At 48.2% G+C, this 22,618-nt stretch overlaps 2 protein-coding genes across 4 annotated transcripts; one reads left to right on the top strand and one right to left on the bottom strand.

Moving 5' to 3' along the window:
• Nucleotides 1-254: 254 nt before the first annotated feature.
• Nucleotides 255-2,722, bottom strand: LOC136290926 (fatty acid-binding protein, liver-like). Its single transcript, XM_066185375.1, has 4 exons — nucleotides 2,599-2,722; nucleotides 1,401-1,573; nucleotides 903-995; nucleotides 255-370 (listed from the first exon to the last, which is right to left on the bottom strand). Exons 1-4 carry the CDS (start codon nucleotides 2,663-2,665, stop codon nucleotides 320-322), a joined length of 384 nt encoding a protein of 127 aa, XP_066041472.1. The 5' UTR covers nucleotides 2,666-2,722; the 3' UTR covers nucleotides 255-319.
• A 9,615-nt stretch (nucleotides 2,723-12,337) lies between these two features.
• On the top strand, nucleotides 12,338-21,077 carry THNSL2 (threonine synthase like 2). 3 transcript variants are annotated; one of them, XM_066185379.1, is made up of 9 exons: nucleotides 12,338-12,590; nucleotides 13,069-13,296; nucleotides 13,944-14,138; nucleotides 14,388-14,540; nucleotides 15,257-15,487; nucleotides 16,326-16,474; nucleotides 19,088-19,213; nucleotides 20,144-20,283; nucleotides 20,408-21,077. In XM_066185379.1, exons 2-9 carry the CDS (start codon nucleotides 13,074-13,076, stop codon nucleotides 20,658-20,660), a joined length of 1,470 nt encoding a protein of 489 aa, XP_066041476.1. In that variant the 5' UTR covers nucleotides 12,338-12,590; nucleotides 13,069-13,073; the 3' UTR covers nucleotides 20,661-21,077. The 3 variants fall into 3 exon arrangements, with proteins under 3 accessions (XP_066041476.1, XP_066041475.1, XP_066041477.1); XM_066185378.1 differs by having other exon boundaries at nucleotides 13,072-13,296; XM_066185380.1 differs by lacking the exon at nucleotides 12,338-12,590 and having other exon boundaries at nucleotides 12,967-13,296.
• The last annotated feature ends 1,541 nt before the right edge of the window (nucleotides 21,078-22,618 follow it).

A 22,618-nucleotide genomic window follows, 5' to 3' on the forward strand; every position in this document is an offset into this window, starting at 1 on the left:
CTGCCCTGTGCTCCCCAGCCCAGATCAGCCATGGGTGCAGCACCCACGGGGGCATTCCCAGCAGGATGCTGGCACCTGTCCGGAGGAAATGGCTGGAAGAACTCATCAGCCTGTGCCCTGCCTCAACTCCATTTCCCAACATGAGCACACCCTTAGCTCACTTTGTTCCCCAATTTCTACCATTGCTTCCATGAGCTTTGAAGGCTTGTGTCTGTTTATAGTGGCGGTGAAGAAGCTGATAACAACAAAGAGGCTTCAATAAAAATTTCATTTTAATGGACACATTTTACATGGTAAAATACTGGCATGTGTAAGATGTCTAGATCCTCTTGCTGACTCTCTTGAGGGTGATGTCACCCATGGTCATTGTCTGAAAAAGAAATGGAAAGTGTTAGCTTTTTATGAATTTGTAGAATTGTTGAATATCTCAAGTTAGAAGGCACACATAAGGATCATCATGGTATTTTGCTCCAAACTGTACTTAGGATCTGGTCTTGCAAATCAAAACAGGACTGGTCCCCAGTCTATCTCTTGTAAGCTGAATTTTTAAAGCTTTGGATTTCTTCATGAATACCCCAACCAGGTAGGGCATCCCTCAGCTGGGATCAGTTTGCCTCACCTTTCTTCTCTAAGAGTGCCAAGCCCTGGCACATACCTGTTCCTCATGGTGGGTGAGAACATGCCCTCATTACCCAAAACTTTAATCAGCTGGGCCTAAACTGGGGTCTTAAAAAGTACTTTCTGGATCATACTCTAATGAGAAACTGCCTTCAGTTTCTGGCTGCAGAGCCGGTGTGCAAGCATGTGCTCTGCTCCAGCACCTCCCAGTGCCTCTGTAGCTTCCTAGGGCCAGGCCCCTGGAGGCAGCTCTGTAATTCCAGCCATTGCCCTTCTACACTTACGTAGGTAATGGTGTCTCCGTTGAGCTCGGTGACGGATTTCATTCCTTTCGCCTCTGCAACCAGTTTGTTGTTACCCTCCATCTGCACCACAACCTGGTGGAACACAGAAGTGTTCATGTTATTGCTGGAGACCACCTCGACCCCTGCATTTTTTCCTTCCCCTGCTGCAGCAGGAGGAGACTGCAGAGCCACCTGAGCTGTCACAAAGTCAATCTTTTTCCACCTCTAATCTTTCAGAACTCTTCCTGCCAAAAATTTTTTACCAAAACATCTCTATTCCCCTTTTCCAAATAGGATATTAAAAGAGTGGCTTCCAGTGTTTTCCAAAGTGACTGTTAAAATAGATACAGAAAAGCAAGGCTTCTTCTGCAGGAAGTGCAATACATTAATTAATATCTGGGGTACGGTCAGTCCCTTTGCTCAGAGGAAATGGCTGGAAAGGAAATTTAATGTCCCTGAGCCCCCACGGCCCTGGCAGGGGAGGGGCTGCTCACTCACCTTCACTTTCTGTCCATTCATCAGCTCTATCTCACTCTCCTCCCCGATGGTGAACTGGTTTTTGATCACTTTGGAGCCAGTGGTCACAGTCATCGTGAACTTTTTCCCATCCTGAACAATTTCTGAGACGCTCTTGAGGTCCTTGCCCTTCTGGATCTGTTCCTCAGGGAGCCCTGCCCAGGAGCAAGAGACATTGAGTGAATGGTGGAGCCATGTGTGGGCAGATTGCTGCCGCTGAACAAATCAATGTAGCAGGATTTGGGGGCCTACAGTTGGGAAAATATCTATTCTAGTGATGAAAAACCTTTCAATAAAGATGCTTCCCCAACAGCCATATGTCCCTGAGTCCGCTGGGGAGGAAGATTAATACTATCATGCTGAGTTTTGGGTGGGAACTAGACATGTCCCGTGTCTTGCTGACCTGAGTGGGAGCAGAAACATCACCTCTCTGTCTAAGAATAAATCCTGCTTTCCTTCCTTCACTGACAGGCAAGGAAAAATGCATTAAATCAAGACAGAATAAAGGAACAAAGTGGGTTTTTTGATGTGATTCAGGGTTCCTCAGAACCAGCTTATAAAATCTTCTCCCAAAGCCTGAAGGTGACCTGACAGATAGAGCCCTTCTGGCACATAACTGTACAGAAATAGTACAAAGCCCCCTGGATCCCGGCAGGACCACATTCCCTGTCACAGACACAAGTGGAAGTCTATCAGAACCATTCAACATTTTGCATTTAAACAACACCAACTCTTCTGATGAATGGCGAGATGTGAGGCTTTGCAGCATCGCAGCACAGTGGCTGAGCAATGTCCTGCTTGCCCTCGAATTACACAGCCTGATGGAGCAGATCTGCAGTGCTCCTAAGCCACCAAGGTCCTGCTGTCTTATCACATGCGTGCAGCACTCAGCCACACTGGCCAGTGGCTGCAGAACCTGCCAGGGCTGACTTCCCGCAAGCCATAAAAACTTCACCCATCATCTCTTGACTCCCAGCCCCAGCCAGGGAGATGCTTTCTCTGCTGAGATCACATCCCCACCAAAGACGTTTAAAATCCCAAGAATTACAAGGTGACAGACAGAAATAGGAAATCTCACAGATGTCTCAATCTACATTATCAGCACATCAGCACAGTTGGCTGCCAGCAATCAGTGGGATATGCAGAGACAAAGCAGCACAGAGCACACACAGGCACTTACCAATGGCTCTCATAAAGGGCTCAAAGTTTTCCTGGGACTGGAGCTCGTATTTTCCAGTGAAGCTCATGGTGGAAAGGTTCTCTGTGCTCCTAACACAAGAGAAGGTGCCGTGCTGGTTAGCAGAGCTTGGTTTTATATCATCCTTCTGCCTTAAAAATCGTTCAGAGGTAAGATGATGTAATTGGTTTATGGGCGTGTTATGGGCAAACATTAACGTAAAACTGGGCAATGGTCAGTGATAAATTGCTCTACATTTCACAGACTGCAATTTACAACGTGGGGGCAGGGAAAACCCTATAAAATACATTTATGGAGGTTGCAATGTGGCATCCATAAACAAATGATGAAAAAAATAATAGCTGTGCAAAAAGGCTCATTATCAGAGGAACGAGCCAAATCATCTAATGAGTTTGTGGTCTGGGAGCACGTGTCTGGAGGAGGAGAATGTGGTGACTGTGTGTCCCCTGGAGCTGACACTGGGGGGATTCTCCTCACTGGTGTGTGCATGGTAGGTCTCTAGCACTGGCAGAACAGGGGCTACACACTTGGCAGGGACTGACTCGCTCACAGACCTGTGCTGGCGGGGTTTGGTGTAACCCAGATGTAGCAGCAGCACAAACCCATCGCTGTCCTCTAAGAAAAAGACTCCAAATCAACTCCTGGCCTTGCACTGGCCCTCCTGAAGACTGCAGCTGGAATCAGGCTCCACCTCTATGGTCCTGTGGGGATAGAGAGCTGGTGCCATTAGTGATCTACCAAACCGTGTCCATCTCCTTTCCCCACAGGAGCCACAGTCACTCGTGTACTGAAGAAGAACTCCAGCCCTTGGAGCTGCAATTCTCCCAAGTGCCACATCAGAAGAAGGGCCAGCAGCAGCCTCCCTCTAAAGCAGGACTCCAAGCCAGGCTCCTCTTCCAGTCCTGTCCCTTTGGTTGAGAGTCCCAGATTGCTTCATGGCATCTGAGCATCTATCCTCTGGGTCTGGACTGCCAGGCTTGGCTTCTTGCCTCAATGAATTCCTTCTTCCTGCCACATTCCTTCTTCAGCTGACATCTTTGTCCTTTTCTTTGAAGGGAAATCATGGATAAGAATGAAAAAGACCGATCTCCTCCCCATTTGGAGATGCTGTCAGAGCCTTCTGCTGCTGTCTGTGTGGCTGCTGCTGCCTCAGCCCTGCTCTCTGTGCTGCAGTAGTGAGCCTCAGTTTCTGGTTAATCAGTACAGGCAGTGTCTGCCAGATGAGGAAAGAGAGGGAAAACCTTGGCTGCTGGGACAGACAGTGGATGAAGTTGGCAGGGAGGGAGGAAAATCCGTAGGGACATCATCCCTGTGCACCATGGATGGAGGCAGGCAGGTTCAGAGAACATTCATGAAGGGGTGGCTTGACTCAGCAATTTCTCCATACAGCTTTTTTGCTTTTTTTTCCATTTTATCCCCTCAGGAATGATGTCGTGTTAGGACCTGCATTTCATTTTTATGCCTGCCTCAGGTGAATAGCCCCGTGGCACCTGGGGCTGTGCTGACATGTCCCTTTTCAGTGTCCTCTTCATGGGGACAGTGGTGACTGACCTCTTTTGCTGTGTCCTGGCAGCAGCCTGAGCTGGAAGACCCCTGCCTCCTGTCAGCCAATGTTCTCTGGTCATGAGCCTCCTGGAAGCACAAGTGTGCCTCCCACATTTTCATGGCCTGGACCTCTGGCTGTTCCTCCAGGCAATTCAGGCCCCCTCTCTTTGCACGATGGGGAGAGAGATTAGGAAAAAACTGCAGAGTTCCCAGGCCCACAGTGTCCATGGAGACTAAGGTCCTAAGGGCTGGATGTCACTCATCAAATGTTAAAAGGGGAATATAATTGTTCAGAACTCTCTTGGTAACTGGGCAAAAATTTTTCCATTCACAGAAATGGACAACTCATGAGGGAATTCACCCCATTTGGAACCCAAGTCGTTTTCTGTAGGTATCCTCTCCTCCTCAGGCTATTGTGATTAGCTATAACATATCTGTGGTCCTGATTTGCTGGTGCTTAAATGAGGACTATGGATCAGTATTAGAAATTTTGGAGATGTGACCAACTGATTTTTTGATCAATGAACAAAAATAAAACCTCCTTGTGTTCTGTTGGGCTCAACATTCTTTTATTTTCCTTAGGAAAGAAATGCAATTTGTATTAAAGAAAGGAGAAATGCTTATTGAATGAAATTTGGCTAAGGTAATTATTATCTAGCCAGACCTGCTGAGCAAATGGCAGGTGAGATAAACGTAATCTCAATAGCAAAGTTCAGAATACTTGTACGTCCCCAATAGAATATGCCATCTTTTAACATATGATATAATTTTAACTTTCCAGGGCCAAGAAAATGCACTCTATTTGTATTAACATGAGGCCATGTGAATTGATAGTTTGATTAAAGTAAACCCATACCCTAAAATATGAATCTGGTTTGTATAAAGAGAAAAGGCATGGATCATTCTCAAAAATTATTGAGGAAGCTACATCTTGAGGGAACCCCGCAGGTACTTCTGTCTTTAAGTTGCTTCAAAAATAAAGCAGAGGCTCTTAGAAGCTTGTCAGGAAAAAACAAACAAACAAACAAAAAAAGACTGAACTGTCTTATTTTTGCTTTTTGCACCTGAATTAGAGATAGGAACATGCAGAACTTCTCAGGCAAGAATATCACCAGCGGATCAGCCATGGTTTTGTCCAGATTTTAACCCCCAACTTTTCTGTCTTCCTGGGCACTCATCCTGGGTCTCCAAGACCCAGCTCTTGAAGGAGAGGTGTTCAACCCAAATCTCCTAAAATGCAATTTGTGGCTGGTGCCTCATGTTATAACATCTTCCATAATCAAGAAGAGTTTGGCTCTGTCTCCTCTGTAGCTGCCTGTGGAGCAGTTGCATCCCCTTTTATGACATCCCCTCAACCCTTCCCTGGGATTCCCGAACTCAGCTCTCACTTTCACTCAGTGTCTGGGAAGGCACCCTCCTACCTCACTTCTTCTTGATGAGTTGGACATTATGTCCTGATTTTGAGGTTTAAGGCTCTTACAGAAATAAATATCTCTCTGGCTCCTCCAGTTCAAACTGAAACTCTTAAGTTCTGAACTACAAAAATTACTTTACAGCCAAAGCAGTGTATGGGGAGAGGCACTTTCCTGTAGCCCAGGGGAGGGTCCCTGGCAGCCTTGTGGAGGTCTGGGAATGTCTTCATGGGTCTCTCCTCTGTCACCTCACTTGCTTCTCTTATCTCTCCCACCAGGGATTCATTCCCCAGACTTCAGTGAGCCCAGCACCTCGGCGCTTTGGGAAGCCAGGGCTGGGCTCTACACTAGGATTTTCTTGGCCTAAATGTGAAAACCTACAAGCCAGGACCTTTGATGATTCAGTCCTGGAGTTTTCTAGTGCAGGTCCAGTTGAACATCCTAAAACCCCTAGCCATTTTTAAAAAAAGTATGGTCACAAGCTTGCCAGTCACAGATCCTCAGGTGGGTTCCCTTCTGTCTCAACCTATAGTATTGTTGGGTAATTTTATTTCTGCTGCCCTTTAACCAGGAAACTTGGTCTGCTGCCAGGTTTTCACATCTCTGATATGATTATTTTGAACCTTGAGGAACAAAGATTTCTTCATCAGGCCACATGGCTGTATTGCTTTGAAATGTTGGATGGGATGGAGAAGATGCTGCTGCTGCCCTGAGCTCTCCATCCCTCTTGGTTTTTGTGCTGTGTTACCAAGACAGCACTGAGATTAAATATAGCACCTTTCCCAGATTTTTCTCTTTTTAAATTGGCCTTGGCAGTCTGCTGAGATTACAGCCTCCAAGCTGTAACTTCCAAGCTGCAGATGTGCAAGTGCCATTTCATATAGGTTTAGATTAGATATGTCATTATCAGAGCCCTGATTAGAATGCCAAAAGCAGTAGCTTGTGCAGAGAGCTGCTGCTTGATAAAGTTTTCCATTGATGCTGATAGTCAGAGAAGGGCAGCCCTCAGCCCTTGTCATCTTATTGCAAAGGTACCAAAGGGAGCAAAGGGTTCATATTGCTTCTTCAAGGTCAAGGCAGCTCTATCACTGGTAGCACGAGAGTCTTAGCTCTGCTTATCAATGATCACCTAGGGAGCAGAGCTTTTAGAAGAGTTGGACTTTGCTGCTGGGATCTTGCATTAGAGTAGGAATAAAGCTGCTGGCTCTGCCACCCACTTCCCATTCTCTTGCCTCCAACATCTGTGGTGTAGCACTGTGGCCTCTCTCCAGGCACAGGGACCCCTCCATTTATGCCTTAAGAGGATTTGTATTGTCCTTGCAGCTTGGCCTTTGGTGGGATGAGGCTGCCCTCCACCCACAGCCAAGCTCGTGGAGTCAGGGTAAAGGACTGAAAATGGTGCTTAATGCTTATGGAGCTAGTTTGTGCCAGGGCAAGAAAAGAAAATGTTGGGAAAGAAATAGAGTCATTAGCAGTCAATGTTCTTGAGTGAGGAAGGTCTGGAAGAGACCCCCCAAAGCAGAGCCAGTGAAGATTTAACCAATGGTGTATCTGACCCCACCACACATCTGCAGTGCAAATGTCTCCCTCTGATCCAGGCACATGAAGAGCCCCTGAGACACAGTGGGGAAAAGGAAACCTTCATCTGAGCAAGTGCAGGAGACTGGCGTGTTGACATGGAAAGAGCAGCAGTCTCCAAGTGCCCACAGGTGAACTCCAGTCCTGGAGGGACACCTGGCTGTCACTGTGGGCCAGTACTCACCTGTCCAGCTGTGCTCATCTTCATCCTGATTTATCAAGCACAGTGGCTCACTCAGCACTCCTCACAGAGGGTTGCAGCTGATTAGCCAAGGAGAGCATCTTGGGGCCAGACAAGCATGGGGAGTAGCCTGTTCCTGTCTCTCCCTGAGACAAATATATAACCACAATCTCTATATAAAATGAAGCAAAGTCCAAGCAATAACCCCCAAGATTTTTCCTAGCAGACAGTGCTCCTTGGCTGGGGAAAGCAATAAGCCAAGAGTGAGGCACCAGCCAGAGGGTCAGTGCTGAGGCAGGACACACATGCCAGGAGGGCAGAGAATTGCATGGAGTCTGACAGCAACTGAGTTTTCACCAGGTTCAGGACCACAGAGGTGCTCCATGGGGAACAACCACAGTACCAGCATAACCAGAGCTGTGGACAAAGCCCAGGATTGCCACTCTCCATGTTCCACTTGGTCCTGTTGTGTTTTTACAGTAAAAATGCCTCCCTGAGTACAGGTGTCCTCATTTAACACATTATGGAGCCTGACTTTCCCAAACTCACCAGGAGAAGGTGATAAAGCATCTTCCTTGTCCACTCCCTAACTGGGGATTGTAGAGTCCATATGCTATGGGATTCCAGATTCTGATAAAAAAATGTGGCTCAGGGGTACAATGTAAACTTCAGCATAGTAGAACCAGATTGCACAAACTTCTCCAGGTAACAGTTTCCCCAATATCCCACTAGGGATGCCAGGACTGCACAATTCCTTGAGCTCCCTTTCTGCTCTGTGTTTATGAGTGGGTCCTGCACTTTGGCCTATAAGACCCAAACAGCAATAGAGACGTCTTTGACCTGGTTGTGAAACACCTTGTTCTGAGAAAAGAGCATTGCACCCAGGTGTGGTGAAAGGGCCGATGTGCTGGCAGCTCCTTGCCCTGCAAAATCACCAGAGGTGGAAAAGTCTGTATAAGCACATTTGCAGGTGAGAGGAGGTTCAGGATCCATGTGGAAGTTCTGCCTCACGTCAGCTGAGATACTGGCAATTTAGATTAGATTTAGAAAGTGAGGGGAAAAGCCACCTTTGCCATAACAAAGATGCAGCTTTGTATATTTTCATTTATTTACAGTCATACATTTCTGTCTTATATCACCTTGACATGAGGCTCAAAGAAATAATTCTGCATGCATGTTTGCCTGCACAGCTGCGGACATTCTGCAAACTTCCTTAGCCCCTTTCCTGGTATAGATTCTGAGCCTGACTAAGGTGTGGATCTACCTCTGAGAAGGCAGAACTGAAATACTTTGATTTCTGGCCAGAGCCTTGTAGTTTTTACCTGGAACCTCCCTGTTTTCTCTGTGAATGTTCACACTTCTGTACATGAGAGGGCAGGGGACACAACTTCAACAACCCCGCAGTGATAAGCTCCTATAATTATAATTTTTCTCAGCCACGGGGAGGTACTCTGTGCAGAGTAGTAAATGGCATTGCAAAATCCCAAATATCCTGGTCACCGCTTTTCTAGGCCTGCCTGGTGTTGTCTGGGTCACTTACATGTCTGAAAGCTTTTGTTTGTGTGTGGTTTTCAGACCCCAGACAGCTTGTGGACAGAGAGAGGACGGGGAGATACAGGGACATTTTTGTGCTGCTCAGGGTTATGTGATACTTTTAAAATTAAATTTGGATCTCTCTCTTGATGAGAGTTAGGGTCCTCTCTGTGTGCCTATTTCTGAGCGTCTCACTGGGGACAGGAGAGATCTTGCTGAAAAGAAGGTGATAAAATCCCAGGATGGGATTCTTTGGGGAGAAGATGAGTGAACATGAGGAACCTCTTTCCCACCCCAATGTGCTCCTGCATCAGCTTTGTATCCAACCTACCTACCACGGATCACCGACCGTGCTTCCTTTTCTTCAGCTCCAAAACTTTGGAGAGGTGTTTCCCGGCTTTTGTTGAGTGGAGTGTGGAGGGAGCCGTGGGAGGGTGGAAAAAGCTGCATGGGACAAGGGAAAGAGAAATGCATCGCCTCCAGGATGCCTGGACACAAAGCACTGCCGCCATCTAGTGATCTGGGATTTACCGGTGGCTCCGACAGAGCCGCTGGTCCACGGCGCTCCTGGGATGCTCTGCCGGGGACCCCGACCCAGCGTGCCTCTTGTGCTTGGGACATGCAGAGGGGCCCACTTTGCTGGAGAGGATGAAAAAGCTGCTCAGCAAACACGAAGCTGAGAGTTTTGCTGTGCTTGTCTTTGAGTGCTGCAACGCTCGAGGCTGAGACATGAAATTTTAAGGGGATTTGCGCAGGAAAAAAATTTGAATTTTTCCTGTTATACATGTCTTTCAGCTTCCTCAGTCCTCACCACGCTTTGGGATGCCTTTGGAAGGTGGAGAGGCTGAGGAAATTCCACCTGGAGGGATGAAAAATAATGCATTAAAAAAAAAAAAAAAAAAAAAAAAGTAAAGTCTGATAGTGCCTTAGCTGGGGTTTACAAATACAGGTCCAGAGACCACGAACTGCTCAGTAGCGGGCAGAGTGGAATTGCAAATCCCAGCAGGAATATGAAGGCACTGAGTAAAACCATGTTAATTAGAGGCTATTACATTTTCCAGCCCTTCATCTGCTGCTGCAGTGGTTGAGTCCTGACAGGCAGCATGGGCACACTCCTCCCCTCCTTTTCTTAAAAATTCAAAATAATATTAAAGAATCATAGAGTGAATCATGGAATCACAGAATGGTTTGGGTTGGAAGGGACCTAAAAGATAAACTGGTTCCAACTCCCCTGCCATGGGCAGGGACACCTTTCACTAGACCAGGTTGCTCAGAGCTCCACCCAAAACGAAATGCTACTCTAAACTTAAGTGCATGGAAATCATAGGGCTGAGCACAGGAAAACCTCTCCAAGTAAATGGCACTGTCATCCTATTTTGTGTCCCAGGCTGTGTTCTGTGCTTACATGTGACTGCCACATCAGCAGTCCCTGCACCCCAGCATTAACCACTGACCTTGTTAATGAGGGTTATCACTGCTGATAGAACCAGGGCAGAGCTGTGGCAACAGCCTCTTTGCAGATGCAGAGCAGTAGGTATCTTGGTGTAATTAATTTTTTTTTTCAGGGCTCCTGCATCCCAGAGGGATGTAATGCTGAAGGAATCATCAATCTCATTGTAAGCTCTTCACTTGGAAAAAAAAATTGGATGCATTAATGAAGTCATTTCACACACACACAGACAGAGCTAAAACACACATTAAAAGAATTAGATATATGGTAAGTGAATTCCCAGAGGCATAAGGTCCCATGCTGGTGAGAATAGGTGAGATCTCATTGAAGTGTGCTGGGTGACACTTGCAAAGATGTACACTGGTGATACTAAATACTTGCATCAGTAATAAAAACTATCAGCTTGTGCAGTTCTTCCTATGGATTTGATCCTGTCCTTGTTCTAGCCTGAATTTGAGCTGAGCCCCAAGCGTGCTCTGCCTCCTCATGGGCAAGGAGGGAAAATCCTGAATTCATCTTGGCACACCATCATGGGAAAGGGAAGAGGTTAGAACAGAGGAGGCAAATCACATATCCTGCAGCTTTTGTTAGTTCCTTTATTTATAATATTCCACTGTTTTGTCCAGAGATACTATTTGCATTTTTTTGTGTGTGTCAGCTACCACTGGAGCATGTTGGGGACCTGAGACTGTTTTGGAATATCAGCCACTCCCCTCAGCATCCAAGAAAACCTGGGAGCTTCCAGTGACTCCAGGGATGGTGATGGGGAGGTTTCACCATCGATTTAAGCCTGACCAACCCCTGAAGAACAAGGTCCAGCCTTGCTCTTTTATCCAGAACAGAACCTTCTGGAAAGATCTGGATGGGGACAGACCTCCATTACAGGGTGAGCACCCCACTACATGCCAGCGGGCCAAGAGGATCTGGTGACTACAGGTACAGGGAGGACTGTGGGGCCACAGGGGGTTTGGGTGGCTCAGGCTTCATCTTTGCAATGTCATGCAGAATACTGAGCACAGAGATGGTGGGGAGATGCAGGCTGGTTGGTAATACAATTTATATAATTATAGATAAGTAGATCCCTTCCTAGCTGATTTCCTAGAGGTGTGTTCTACTCTGGCCCACTGTATGAGCTCAATATATTATTAAAAAGCTTCTGTTTGCTTCCAGCTCTGCTACAGCTGCCCTGTTCAACCTTGAGCAACACCATCACAGGCAGCTCTGTCCAGAGCCTGAAATTTACCTACTGCCTCTACCCGAAGAGCCTGAAGAAAGAGTCTTTGGGGTGTTTGGTGTAGAAAATTTGTTCTCCACATCAGTGCCCAGGGCAGTGACTGGACCACTCTCTACCAGAGATTTTTCTCATTGCATCAGTTAGAACCATAAGAATAATGAGAGAGAGAGGCAATGTATTTAGGGTCAGACTCCAGTGCTTTGCCTGGTGATGTGTCTCTGGCTGCAGACGTGGGCTCCGTGGCTCATAGCAGGCTGTTATCAGCCATCCTTTGTACCTCTGCTCCTGCCTGCCTGGGCTAAAGGCCTTCTGCTTTCTCCAGCACTGAGCTGTGTCCTGGGTTTGTACAGCCACCGGTCCTGTGCTGACCCTGCCCTTCAAAAAACTCTGCTTATGTTAAAATAAAAAGCAGCAAAAGAATGCACAGCCCTTCCCTGCCAAGAACTGGATTTTTGCACAACCCCTCCCTTGTCTCCTCTCTCCTGCGCCTGACTTTCCCCGTTGATGTGACAGGGCTGTTGAGAGGCTGAGCCGAGCTGAAGACTGTCTGTGCTTGCAAGGGACTTCTGGGGTTTCCTGACCCAAACCCTTCTTTAAGCAGCTTCAACCTCAAATTTAAATCCAAATTCACGGTTTAATCGGGTGTCTCCAGCTTTCCACAGTCGAAATCGCGGTGCCTCCAGGGTTACGACCACAAGGTCTTCATGCCCTGTGCCTGATCACTCTCAGGTTAAAAGCTCTCTCCTAATATTTAACCAGATTTCCCCCTAGCTGCAGCTGGCACCTGCCGCCCCTTGTCCCGACTCTTGGCACCGGCAGGAGCAGCTGAGTTCCATCTCTCCCACGCACTCCCATTCCCAGGCTTGCTGCCGGCTGCGCCGCGGCACCGGGAACAGCGGCGGCTGGCGGCGGGGACAAGTTTTCCGTGAGCACAAGTGCAAAGGGCGGCCGGGCTGGAATCGGCGGCCGCAGTTTGCTTGTGCGCTTCCCTGCGTTGTGGAGCCGCGCTGAGGGGCCTCAGCGTGGGCCCGAGGGCCTGAGGTGGGCACGGCCGAGGCGTCCCAGGGCAGGGGGAGACAAGGCCCCGCGCCGGCGGCCGCTCGGTGGGATTTGCGCCAGTCCGGGGGATTTAGCTCAGCCCTTCCTACACTGCGTCAAATTCTGTCCTTAGTTTAACCCTTTTGGACAAAATCAGCCTGCTCTAAAAGCGTAGTGATTTTTATTTTTTTTTTTAATTAAATTTAAAGCCTCAGCTTTTGCAAACAGCCCACAGCGGGACATGACGTGCTTCTGCAGCTACTTCTGCGCCGTCAGGGCTTTTCCTGAGGCGGGAAGTGTCTCCCTGGGCAGGGCGGGAGGAAAAGTGGGGCTCCAGCTTCCTGTCGGAGGAGGTGGTTTGTTCCCCGGGGAGTCCTGTCTGCCCGCAGGGAAGTTTTAGAGGGAGTTGTTTTGGCATGAGGGCCTGTTCCTGCTGTGGGGGTGCTTTGGGTTGCTGGCAGTGACTGTGGTGCCTCCCCAGCAGCCATGGAGTACGTCAGCACACGGGGAGGCACGAGGCCCGTGGACTTCGAGGGAGCCCTTTTCTCTGGCTATGCACCCGATGGGGGCCTCTTCATGCCCCAGCACATCCCCTCGCTGGACAGGGACACCCTGCGAAGGTGGAGCAGCCTCTCCTACCCTGAGCTGGTGAAGGAGCTGTGCTCCCTCTTCGTCCCAGCCAAGCTGGTCCCACGGAACGCTCTCAATGGTGAGCTGAGCAGGGAGCTGCTCGCAGAGATGTGCATGAGGATTTGGGGGGTTCTGAAGCACCTGCCTGCCTTTCCCCCATCCTCTTCACAGCCCCCGAGAGGAAGGAGCCTGCTGCACCATTGCCTGCTCCTTTCTGTAGCCTGTTCTCCTCTGTCACCTTGCTGGCACTAGTGGAAAAGGTGTCCCCTGTGTATAAATAGTGGTTCTGGTGACAGCAACAAGTTGATGTTGTGGCCCTGCTCCCTCCAGGGTTTCCTACTGCTTCACACTTGCCTTAACATCTGTTTTTTAATGTTTTTTAACGCTTATGAGCTATCTTTTCCACCAGAGGGCAGCTGCAACCCCTGTTTAAACGGCACATTGGTACTAAACTCGGGTTTCCGGTGTTTTAAGTTTTAATGCAATATTCTGATTGTATGGCATGTCCCCTGGGATTACTTAGAACAGAGTTATCAAACACCATGAAACTGGCCTAGTTCATTGCTAATAACTACAAATAACTTGTTGGACATCTGTCACCGCACCAGCAACTGAGAGCCTTTGGTTGTGCAGAAAGGTACCTAGGAGCACGAAGAGCACAGATGCAGGAATCCGTGGGTCAGAAAAACACTCCTCTAACAGGCTACTTAACCATTTTCCCTCTAGGGCTGATCGACAGGGCCTTCAGCAGATTCAGACACAAGAATGTTGTACATCTGTCCAGGCTGAAAGATGGGCTGAACATTTTGGAGCTCTGGCATGGTGTTACGTATGCATTTAAGGACTTGTCCTTGTCCTGCACAGGACAGTTTTTACAGTATTTCTTGGAGAAAAAGCAGAAGCATGTCAATATTCTGGTGGGTGAGTATGACTCCTTGGAGGTAAGGTTCTTGGGCAAACCTTTACCTTGAGAGCCATCATCCTACAGCCTTCCCCAAAGATGCCCCAGGATGGTATTGCCTTGTAATCTCCAGGCAATGCCAAAGTGGCTGTTCTGGCCAAAAGCATCTCGTGGAGCTTCTCTGCATCTTTTTCCTAAAGTGCAGTGATGCAGGTTTGATTGATGCAGCAATTTCTTGCCTTTCTTGGTGTTTCCTCACTTTGGAACAGGGACTTCGGGGGACACGGGGAGCTCGGCCATCGAGAGCGTGAGAGGGCAGAAGAATGTGGACATCTTCGTTCTGCTGCCCAAGGGGCTCTGCACTCAGATACAGGAACTTCAGATGACCACTGTCATTGAAGACAATGTCCATGTCTTTGCTGGTTGGCACTGCTGTTTGGATTGTCCACATTGTAGTCCTACTGTGTCAAAGCCTTGAGCCTAAAAGTCTGAGGAGGCAGCTCAGTGGGATTTGCAGCTTTAGCAGCTGCAGCCAGCTGGGTCATTGCTATCACCATGCCCAGACATCTGGCTAACATGAGACAACATCCCCAGTTTGACAAACAAGCAGTTTAAGGCTTGCTTTTCTCCTGGCCATAGATCAGAGCCGCCTTCATGCAGGTGGTTGGTGTGTGGATGAACTAAATTCAGCACTGTTTTCTGTCTCTAAAAGGATTTGGAGTCACCCCTTCCCTCTGTCCTCCTGCCTTCATGGGTGATTCACCCCCTACCACGATGCTGTCCCCATGGATTGGCATCACCACTGGGTGCTTGAGCTGCTTGAGTCCCCATGGACTCCTCTGCTCAGCCAGGTCTCACCCTGACATCTCACAAGGGGACTTGGCATTTGCTTTCCTAGCAAGTTTATATTTGGTAGCAGCAAGAGCCCAGAGTGCTGTGTCTGCAGAAACCACCTGACATCCACAGGGTGCCACTCAGGCCCTGGTTCACACAGCCCCCAGGGCAGACGGGCATCTTGGGACACTCCTGGCCACAGCAAACCCCAGGGCTTGAGACCAACCCTACTTCTGAGCAGAAATACCTCGTGCCTGATGCACTGCTGCTGGCAGATCTAATCTTTCCTTTCTCCTTTTAACAGCTCATGGGAACAGCGATGAAATTGATGAGCCAATCAAGGAACTGTTTGCTGATGTCGATTTTGCTGGAAAATACCACCTGATGAGCTTGAATTCCGTCAACTGGTCCAGGATTATGGTGCAGATTGCTCACTACTTCTATGCTTACTTTCAGTGCATCCCATCCCTGGATGCCACCCCACTGCCAATGGTGGAAATTGTTGTGCCAACAGGAGGAGGAGGAAATATCACGGGTAAAGGGAAAAAAAGATGGGTTAGATAAGAGAGAGAGAATGCTGTGATCTATGGACCAAAAGTACTTTGCAGATACTGGGTATTGCTATTTATTAAAACACCCACTCTCTGGTAGGATTTCTTCAGAACCACTTATATTTTATTACTCATATATGGTTATTACTCAATTTAGGTGTCACTGATGATTTGCAAGGTGCAGAAAAACCCAAACCACCCTTTGATGATGGCTGTAACTATCTTGAGGATGAGCACATTAAGAGAGGACAGAATGTGTTTGATGCAGAAAAGTGGGAAAATGCTGTGGCTCTGGTTTCTTAAGTGAGACATTAACAGAGGTGTGGAGTCCTGCCTGGTCCTCTCTGGTTTGCGTGGTAGTGCATGGTCAGGAGAACCACTCTTAATTGCATAATTTGGCCTTCTAAATGAGAGTCCTTGATTGCCTCAGTCGCAAAATAGGTGTAGAAGTGTCTTATGAAAGCAATAAAGGATTTTATATATTCACTGTTCTTCCAGTCTGCCCATCAGAGAGGCAAAAGCCCCAAATCTTCAGCCTGGCAGCTGCCTGAACTCTCAGGCCCCTGCCTATCCACCAGCAAACGTGGAGATGAGCCAAGGTCTTTGTTCAATGGCAGGTGGAATGTTGCATCCCTGGATTTTATAATCTGTGCCCTACCAAACCGCTGAAGTCAGGTATCTCGGAGTCCACTAGGGAATATCATTTGTGTCTGCTTTTGAACAAGATGCTCCATCAATTTGTATGATGACTTCTTTGCTAAATCTCTTTCAAATGTTTCTTCATCAAGCACTCATGCATTTTTTTTCACTTTTTTTCCCTAGCTGGCTGTATTGCCCAGAAAATGGGTCTCCCAATTCGACTTATTACTGTGGTGAACAGCAATGACATCATTCACAGGACTGTTCAACATGGGGATTTCTCACTGGCAGAGAGTGTGAAGGCTACATTAGCATCAGCCATGGATATCCAAGTATGTAGTGAACTGGCCAAAATGCGAAAATAGAAAATATTGTTATTGGTTTTTTTCTAATCTTGTACTCTGGTCTACCTGTAAAATTCTGCCACTCAGTGGTGCATGAGGAGGTGGGACCATTTATGCTACAGACTGCTGAGCTGAGATGGATCAAACACCTTCTTCCCTCACTTTTCAGGGCTTGACTTTCTGATCCTCGTTGTTGAGTGCTGGGTTTCCAGGCATTCATTCCATGCAAGCTTAGCAAGACAGGGACATTTCCACAACATGTGAGAACTAAAAATGCCATCATGTCTCAAGGGTTTTGTTTCTGAAAAGCTCCACAAAGAGCAGGATGAGAGACCAGGAAGGAGGTAAAGAAGTCCATAAGAATTGCCTTGTTCATGGCCGCCTGCAGCTTGCTCAGAGCAAAACAAGTTCCAGCAGGCAGGGAAAGACCTTGGAAAGAAAAGTCATGGAGGTACAGAAACCAAACACCTGAAAGCACATACCTCCCCTTTCATTCCCACCCTGGCATCCCCAGGGATTGGATCTGCTTCCAAACGAGTGATCAAAGTGGGAAACCCTTGGTGTTGTATCTCTGTGGCCTTAAGCTACCTGGATTTTCCAAAAACTGTTTAAACACAGTGGGAAAACCTGGGAGTCTGGGGGGACTGCCTTGCTTTACAGTCACTAAGTCCCTGTGTCCCTATCACCAGGCTGTGCTCTGCAGCTTGGCTTTCCCCCTGAGCCAGGAACTTGTGGGGCTCCTCAGAGGTCCAAGGGTAACTGGACTCCTCTCTCAGCCCATCTCCCTTCAGTGGCACTGGTCAGCACGTGCCAGACTTTGGGATCTTGGGGGCAGAGAGTGAGATGAGGAGATTTCCTGACATTCCTGAGGAGCTAGAGGAGTGAATCCTTCTGCACATCCCCCTCCACAGCTGCACGGGAGTATCTGGAGCATCCATGCAAATATTTCCATAGCTAAAGAGAGCTAAGAGATTAATTCTGGAAGGGGATTCAGGAGGTCTCTGTTTGGGACTTGTTTAAAGCAGGTTCAGCTTTGAGGTCAGGTGGGATTGCTCAGGGGTTTGTCCATTTGGGTGTTGGAAACCTTCAAAAATGGAGAATGCACAGCCTCTTTAGGTTGCTGCTTCTGCAGACTAAGGTAAAGCAGAGAAAACTTTCCTGTTAGATATTGCCTGAAGAGTTGAAGGTGAAGCAGAAAGTCTGGTGTGGATGAGCCTTGTAAGGAGCTATCCCAGGACAATCCCAACAGATGCTGTGTCCTTGCAGCCAAGCAGGGGCTTTTCTCTGTCTCTGAGGTCAGGAAGAACCACGCAGCTCATATCAACACTCCAAAAATTTGTTCCCAGCATGACCTGGCCTCCAAACTAGGCCCCAACATTCTCCGGGAGCGCTCTGGTAGTGTGGGACAAGCAAAAGCCTTACTTAGATGGTAAGGCTGGTACTTGTACCAGTGTCCTGGCCCAGTTCAACTTACTGGTGTCAACACAGTGTTCTGTAGTGGAAACCATAAGGCTGGTAGGAATGGAGGGTGAAGGGGAAATGTGAGAAGGATGTGGGAACAGCAGAAAGAAGGACAGGAGAAAGGGTGTCAGGGCAGTGTTGGAGGCACCTCCAGGAGCAGGTCATGGAAGTCTAGGCACACTGACCTGTATCTTCTCAAGACAGCCTAAAACAGGGGACAGCCTAGAGCAAAGGGCAGGCTACACCCACACTAGACTGAAGATTAGAGGCTAGAGGCTCTGGGAGACGATGGTGGGAAGATGGAGAACAGAACTGGGGCCATAAGACACCCAGATAAGGACACAAAAGGCTGAGTAAGTCCTGATGAGTCGACAGGGTAGGACAGGATGAAGTGACAAAAGGGGACAGGCACTGTCAGCTGCTAAAAGTTATGAAATTTATCCAAATCCAGCACTTGAACCCAGGAGGTGAGATGAGGACTTTGTTAATTGATGCCCCTTATCCTGTCTGTCCCTTCAAAGTATCTCAGCCAAACCACCTGGATGAATATTTCTTGGTGTTTGCAAATGTGCAGGAATGAGGCAGGGCAGAGAAGTTGGTTTGGGACCCTCCTGTATGGTCTTGCACAGACTTCTACTGCAGTGTTGCAATGCTGATTGCTACACAGCCATACAGGCCACTCAGGCCCTATATGTACTCTATAAATTCATGGACATTATCAGCCAGCCCTGCAGCGAGCTGGGTGTCTCATTAAGTCACGCAGGAGCTGGATGACTCACAGCAGCATCTGCAACCCTGAGTAAACAGCTGGATATTTCTGGTTCTCCAATACATAGTGTGTTATTAGCCTGGGCTCCTCATAGCGATGGCACAGATGTGGTCATGCTGTTGATTCATCAGTCATCCCTTCATTTTCTGTTTTAATCTGACTGCTCTGACAGGTCAGAGGTTCAAAAGACATTGTGTTCCCAAAGACTTGTCTTGGGATGTAGGTGAGCAAACAGAAGACAAAAAGCCCACCCTGGCTTCCACCAAGAAAAACACAGTGGTAGGACCTCAGCCCTAATGAGAGACATAAGAGAATCTACAGAGATGTTTCCCCCCCGTTTGAATTTCCTCACCTTTGCCTTGTTATCCCAGGAGCCTTACAATGTGGAGAGGATCCTCTGGCTGCTCTCGGGCTCTGACAGCTGCCTGATAAAAACTCTGATGGAGCAATTCAACATCTCAAAAAGGCTGAAGCTGCCAGACGATTTGCACAGAAAGGTCAGTTTCTCACCCACACAACACTGTGCCTCTGTGTGTGTGTGTGTGTGTGTGTAAGGAGATTATTGCTACCAGGTATTCCAAATTCATTTTCAGAATAAAAAAAATTGTCGTGGAGAGTATGCAACCAAAAATTTAACTGTGAGGCCAGAACAGAAGTTTTGTATCAATGTGTGTGCATGGAGATACTAAAACCCCCTTTTTATGTTTTTTTTTAAAGAATACTCTTTCTTCTTCACCAAACTAACTTAAAAATTGCCTGCAGTTATTTTGGTAGCATGCGAATTTGGTCCATCCTGGACCATGCACTGAGGCATCATACAGTGGATGCTGACACAAATTGGATGTTTGGGAGTGGGTCTGTGGAGTTTGGTACAATTCAGCCTTGCTTTTACAGCAAAGAGGAGCACAAACACAAAGCAGAGAGGTACAAGAGAAAACCAAAGATCTGAGTTGTGAGAGGGCCAGGTGCAAATTCCTGCTTTTTCCTGTCCAATTTTTGATGTGCTCTCCCTCACAGAGCAGCCTTTGCTCAGTCCCATTCCTGCTTGTGCTGCAGCAACTAAGCAAATTTATTATTAAAAGTAAGAAGAGCTGTTACACTGAGGTGGATTTTACAAGTCCTCAGGAACTCCCTCAGAGCATGGAAATAGCAGTGCAGAGGTGAGGAGCTCAGGCCTGGCTCCTGCCTAGTCATGCTCGCAGCACCTGTGGATGGAAACCCCGTGTCCACACTCCATCCCTGTGGTTTTTTCCAGCTGTGCCTCATCCCCTAGCTGCAGCAACAACCTCTTTTCCTTCAGGTCTCTGGGGGAGCCCATCCTCCAGCCTCCTGATTTCCACCTGCTTTGCTGAGTGCCTGTGGCACGAACCCAGCTGGGAACACGTTGGGTGGTGGTGCCCTGTGAAAACCTCCCTGTTTCCCCACAGCTCTCCCAGACCCTGGGGTCGTGCTCAGCCTCTGACCAGGACATTGTGAGAGCCATGCGACGCTGCTGGGAGGAGAACCAGTACCTGCTGTGCCCCCACTCTGCCGTGGCTGCTCACTACCACTACTCACAGCCACACAGGTAGGGAGAGCCATGGTCATGCAACATTAGGGACTGGAGCATCACTGTCCCCTTGCTCCTGCAGCATCTCCAGCTCCCAGCTTGCTTACACCATTAATTTTCTTTGCTTCTCTTTCCTTTCCAGCATCCCCCGGTGTTGCTTGGCTCCAGCCTCTGCAGCCAAATTTCAGGATGCCCTTCTCCGAGCTGGCCTCGTTCCACAGATCCCCCCTGAAATCACTGCCCTGACAGCAATGGAGACCAGGTCCACTCCCCTGGAGCAGGGACAGGACTGGGCACAGGTGCTCCGGGGCCAGATTGAAGCTGTGGCACAGCAGTGGGAGGCACAGGCGGGTCAGTCTGTACCCCAGGGCATTGGGGGATCACTGGGCAGGTAGTCACATAGACCTGACTACTGAGCACAGCTGGACAATGTCTCCCAGGGCTCATTCTCCACTCCCAGAAAAGCCCTGTCTTATGCTGGGAGTCTCCATGCAATGATTCATGAGCAAGAATGCACTTCCCTGTTGAATTACATGGGCTATCTCATAACATTTTCAGTAAAGAGTTGGATTATATGGACAATTTCATAATATTTTCAGTGAAGAGCACTGCAGTTGTATCCCCATTTTCTTAATAAATCATAACAACTAATTGAAACTCTGAGTAAACCTGGCTGTTCCATCATTACTGGCTGTTACAGAAAGCTGCCTTAGCACTACCCACAGCTGTCTGCTTCTTGAGCTTTATCCAGTGATTCTGGCTCTGTGCTGGGATGTTCAGCTCAGCAATCGCCATAGCACCCAAGATGCTCAGTAGGAAACACATGCAGAGTGGAGCGGATTCACTTTACCCATCCCTGTGATTGGAGCAGTGCCAGGGATGGTTCCCAGGCATTGAAACTTGCTCTGTGATAGTGTTAAATAGCAGATATTTTCCCTGGACATGCTTATCTTAAAGAGCTACTTTCCTGTGCTGTATCTCACAGCTTTTGGTCCTAGTCCTGCTTCAGACTCTTGCCAGGCAACTTCCACTGTAACAAGTAGGAAGTGGGAAATTCCCTTTATCTTTTGCCTGAAACTTCAGGTCTTTCAATACCACGTTCTCATCATATACATATAAATATATAAATACCTTGTGTGGGAGCTGCCTCCACAAGTCATGCATCTGGCAGGAATCTCTTGTGCCTAAAAAAGGGGGAAGAAAAATAGGAATAATTATACCAGGGGGAAAAAATCCCCCTTTGCCATCAAAAAATTCCCCCTTTGACATCAAAGGAAGTCCTGTATTGGGAGGATTAATTTGAAGGTTTAGTGGCATTTAACAGGGTAAAAGTAAATTCTGTGAAGTGATTCAGCTTGGGCTGTTGCAGAACGTGCGGGAAGAGTGGGAAGCTTGGCCTGGGCTGCAAGCTGCCTTGCTGGCACCCAGGCAGCCTTTTCCTTGGCTCCCTCTGGCACAGCTGGCCCCATGCCACCTCCTTCCATCCCACCAAAACCCTGCAGGAGAGGAGGGACCTGTGCCTCCTCCAGGGTGGGGGCTGAGGCTGCCCCGTCCCAATTAACAGGGGTGAGGAAAATAACTTAGCTGAGAATGATGTAAAAAACACAGCACTTGGATGTTTTTGATGCTAGCAGTTCTACTTGCATGGATTGAGTAGCTGGGAGGTGGGGTCCAGGAATGATGTTTCATGAGGCCATCATTCACCCTTCATTAAGAGCCAAACCAGCAAAATACCTATTTTTTAAGCAACAGCTTCCTCACAAATAACCTTTCCCCAAAGGATGGCTTTACACTGGCAGTGGTGCAGGACGTCTCTGGGGGTAGCAGTGAGAAACTTCCCGATCCCATTTGACCCCATGATCAGCTTCCCCTTTCATAGATGCAGATGTTATGTTCATTGGACCCCACTGCCCTTAACAGCTGCCTCCCCAAATCTTGGGGTTCTCAGCCAGGGATGGCTGCCCAGTTGCAATTTAGTCCTTAATCATAGCTTAAGACACCCTGCAAGAGGGGAGAGGCCTGAAATTGCACCCAGATCTGCACCCAAGTGACAGGTTGCAAACCTGGCTGGCAAGACCCTAACCCTTCACTGTGGAGGATGGGGTGAGAGGGGCTGGACTTGCAGCCCGCTAAATTCTTGGTGTGTTTTGCAAGCAGAAAGCATAACGAATACATTCCATGCTCCTATCCCAGTGCCCTCAAGCAGTAGGATGAGTAAAGGGTCCAGCCTCATAGCAGGGTGAAAAGGAATTCTTAACCATCCCTGAAGATACCCTTATGGGGTGAGGGTGCTAGGTCTCCCCCAGACCAAATCAGACTATTTTTGGGGCAGGACACTGAAGCTCTGTCTGCG

This window comes from Chamaea fasciata, unplaced genomic scaffold, assembly GCF_029207755.1.
Source record: "Chamaea fasciata isolate MVZ Bird 193981 ecotype frontalis unplaced genomic scaffold, bChaFas1.0.hap1 SCAF_6, whole genome shotgun sequence".
Classification (NCBI taxonomy): domain Eukaryota; kingdom Metazoa; phylum Chordata; class Aves; order Passeriformes; family Sylviidae; genus Chamaea; species Chamaea fasciata.

Excerpts from the sequence above, each read along its gene's own strand:
- LOC136290926 (XM_066185375.1), bottom strand. The coding sequence starts at position 2,665 with ATGAGCTTCACTGGAAAATACGAGCTCCAGTCCCAGGAAAACTTTGAG. Across the intron at positions 996-1,400 it reads TGAATGGACAGAAAGTGAAG|GTTGTGGTGCAGATGGAGGG; the intron begins GTGAGTGAGCAG and ends GTGTTCCACCAG. Across the intron at positions 371-902 it reads ACGGAGACACCATTACCTAC|ACAATGACCATGGGTGACAT; the intron begins GTAAGTGTAGAA and ends TTTCTTTTTCAG.
- THNSL2 (XM_066185379.1), top strand. The coding sequence starts at position 13,074 with ATGGAGTACGTCAGCACACGGGGAGGCACGAGGCCCGTGGACTTCGAG. Across the intron at positions 13,297-13,943 it reads CCCACGGAACGCTCTCAATG|GGCTGATCGACAGGGCCTTC; the intron begins GTGAGCTGAGCA and ends TTTTCCCTCTAG. Across the intron at positions 20,284-20,407 it reads CACTACTCACAGCCACACAG|CATCCCCCGGTGTTGCTTGG; the intron begins GTAGGGAGAGCC and ends TTTCCTTTCCAG.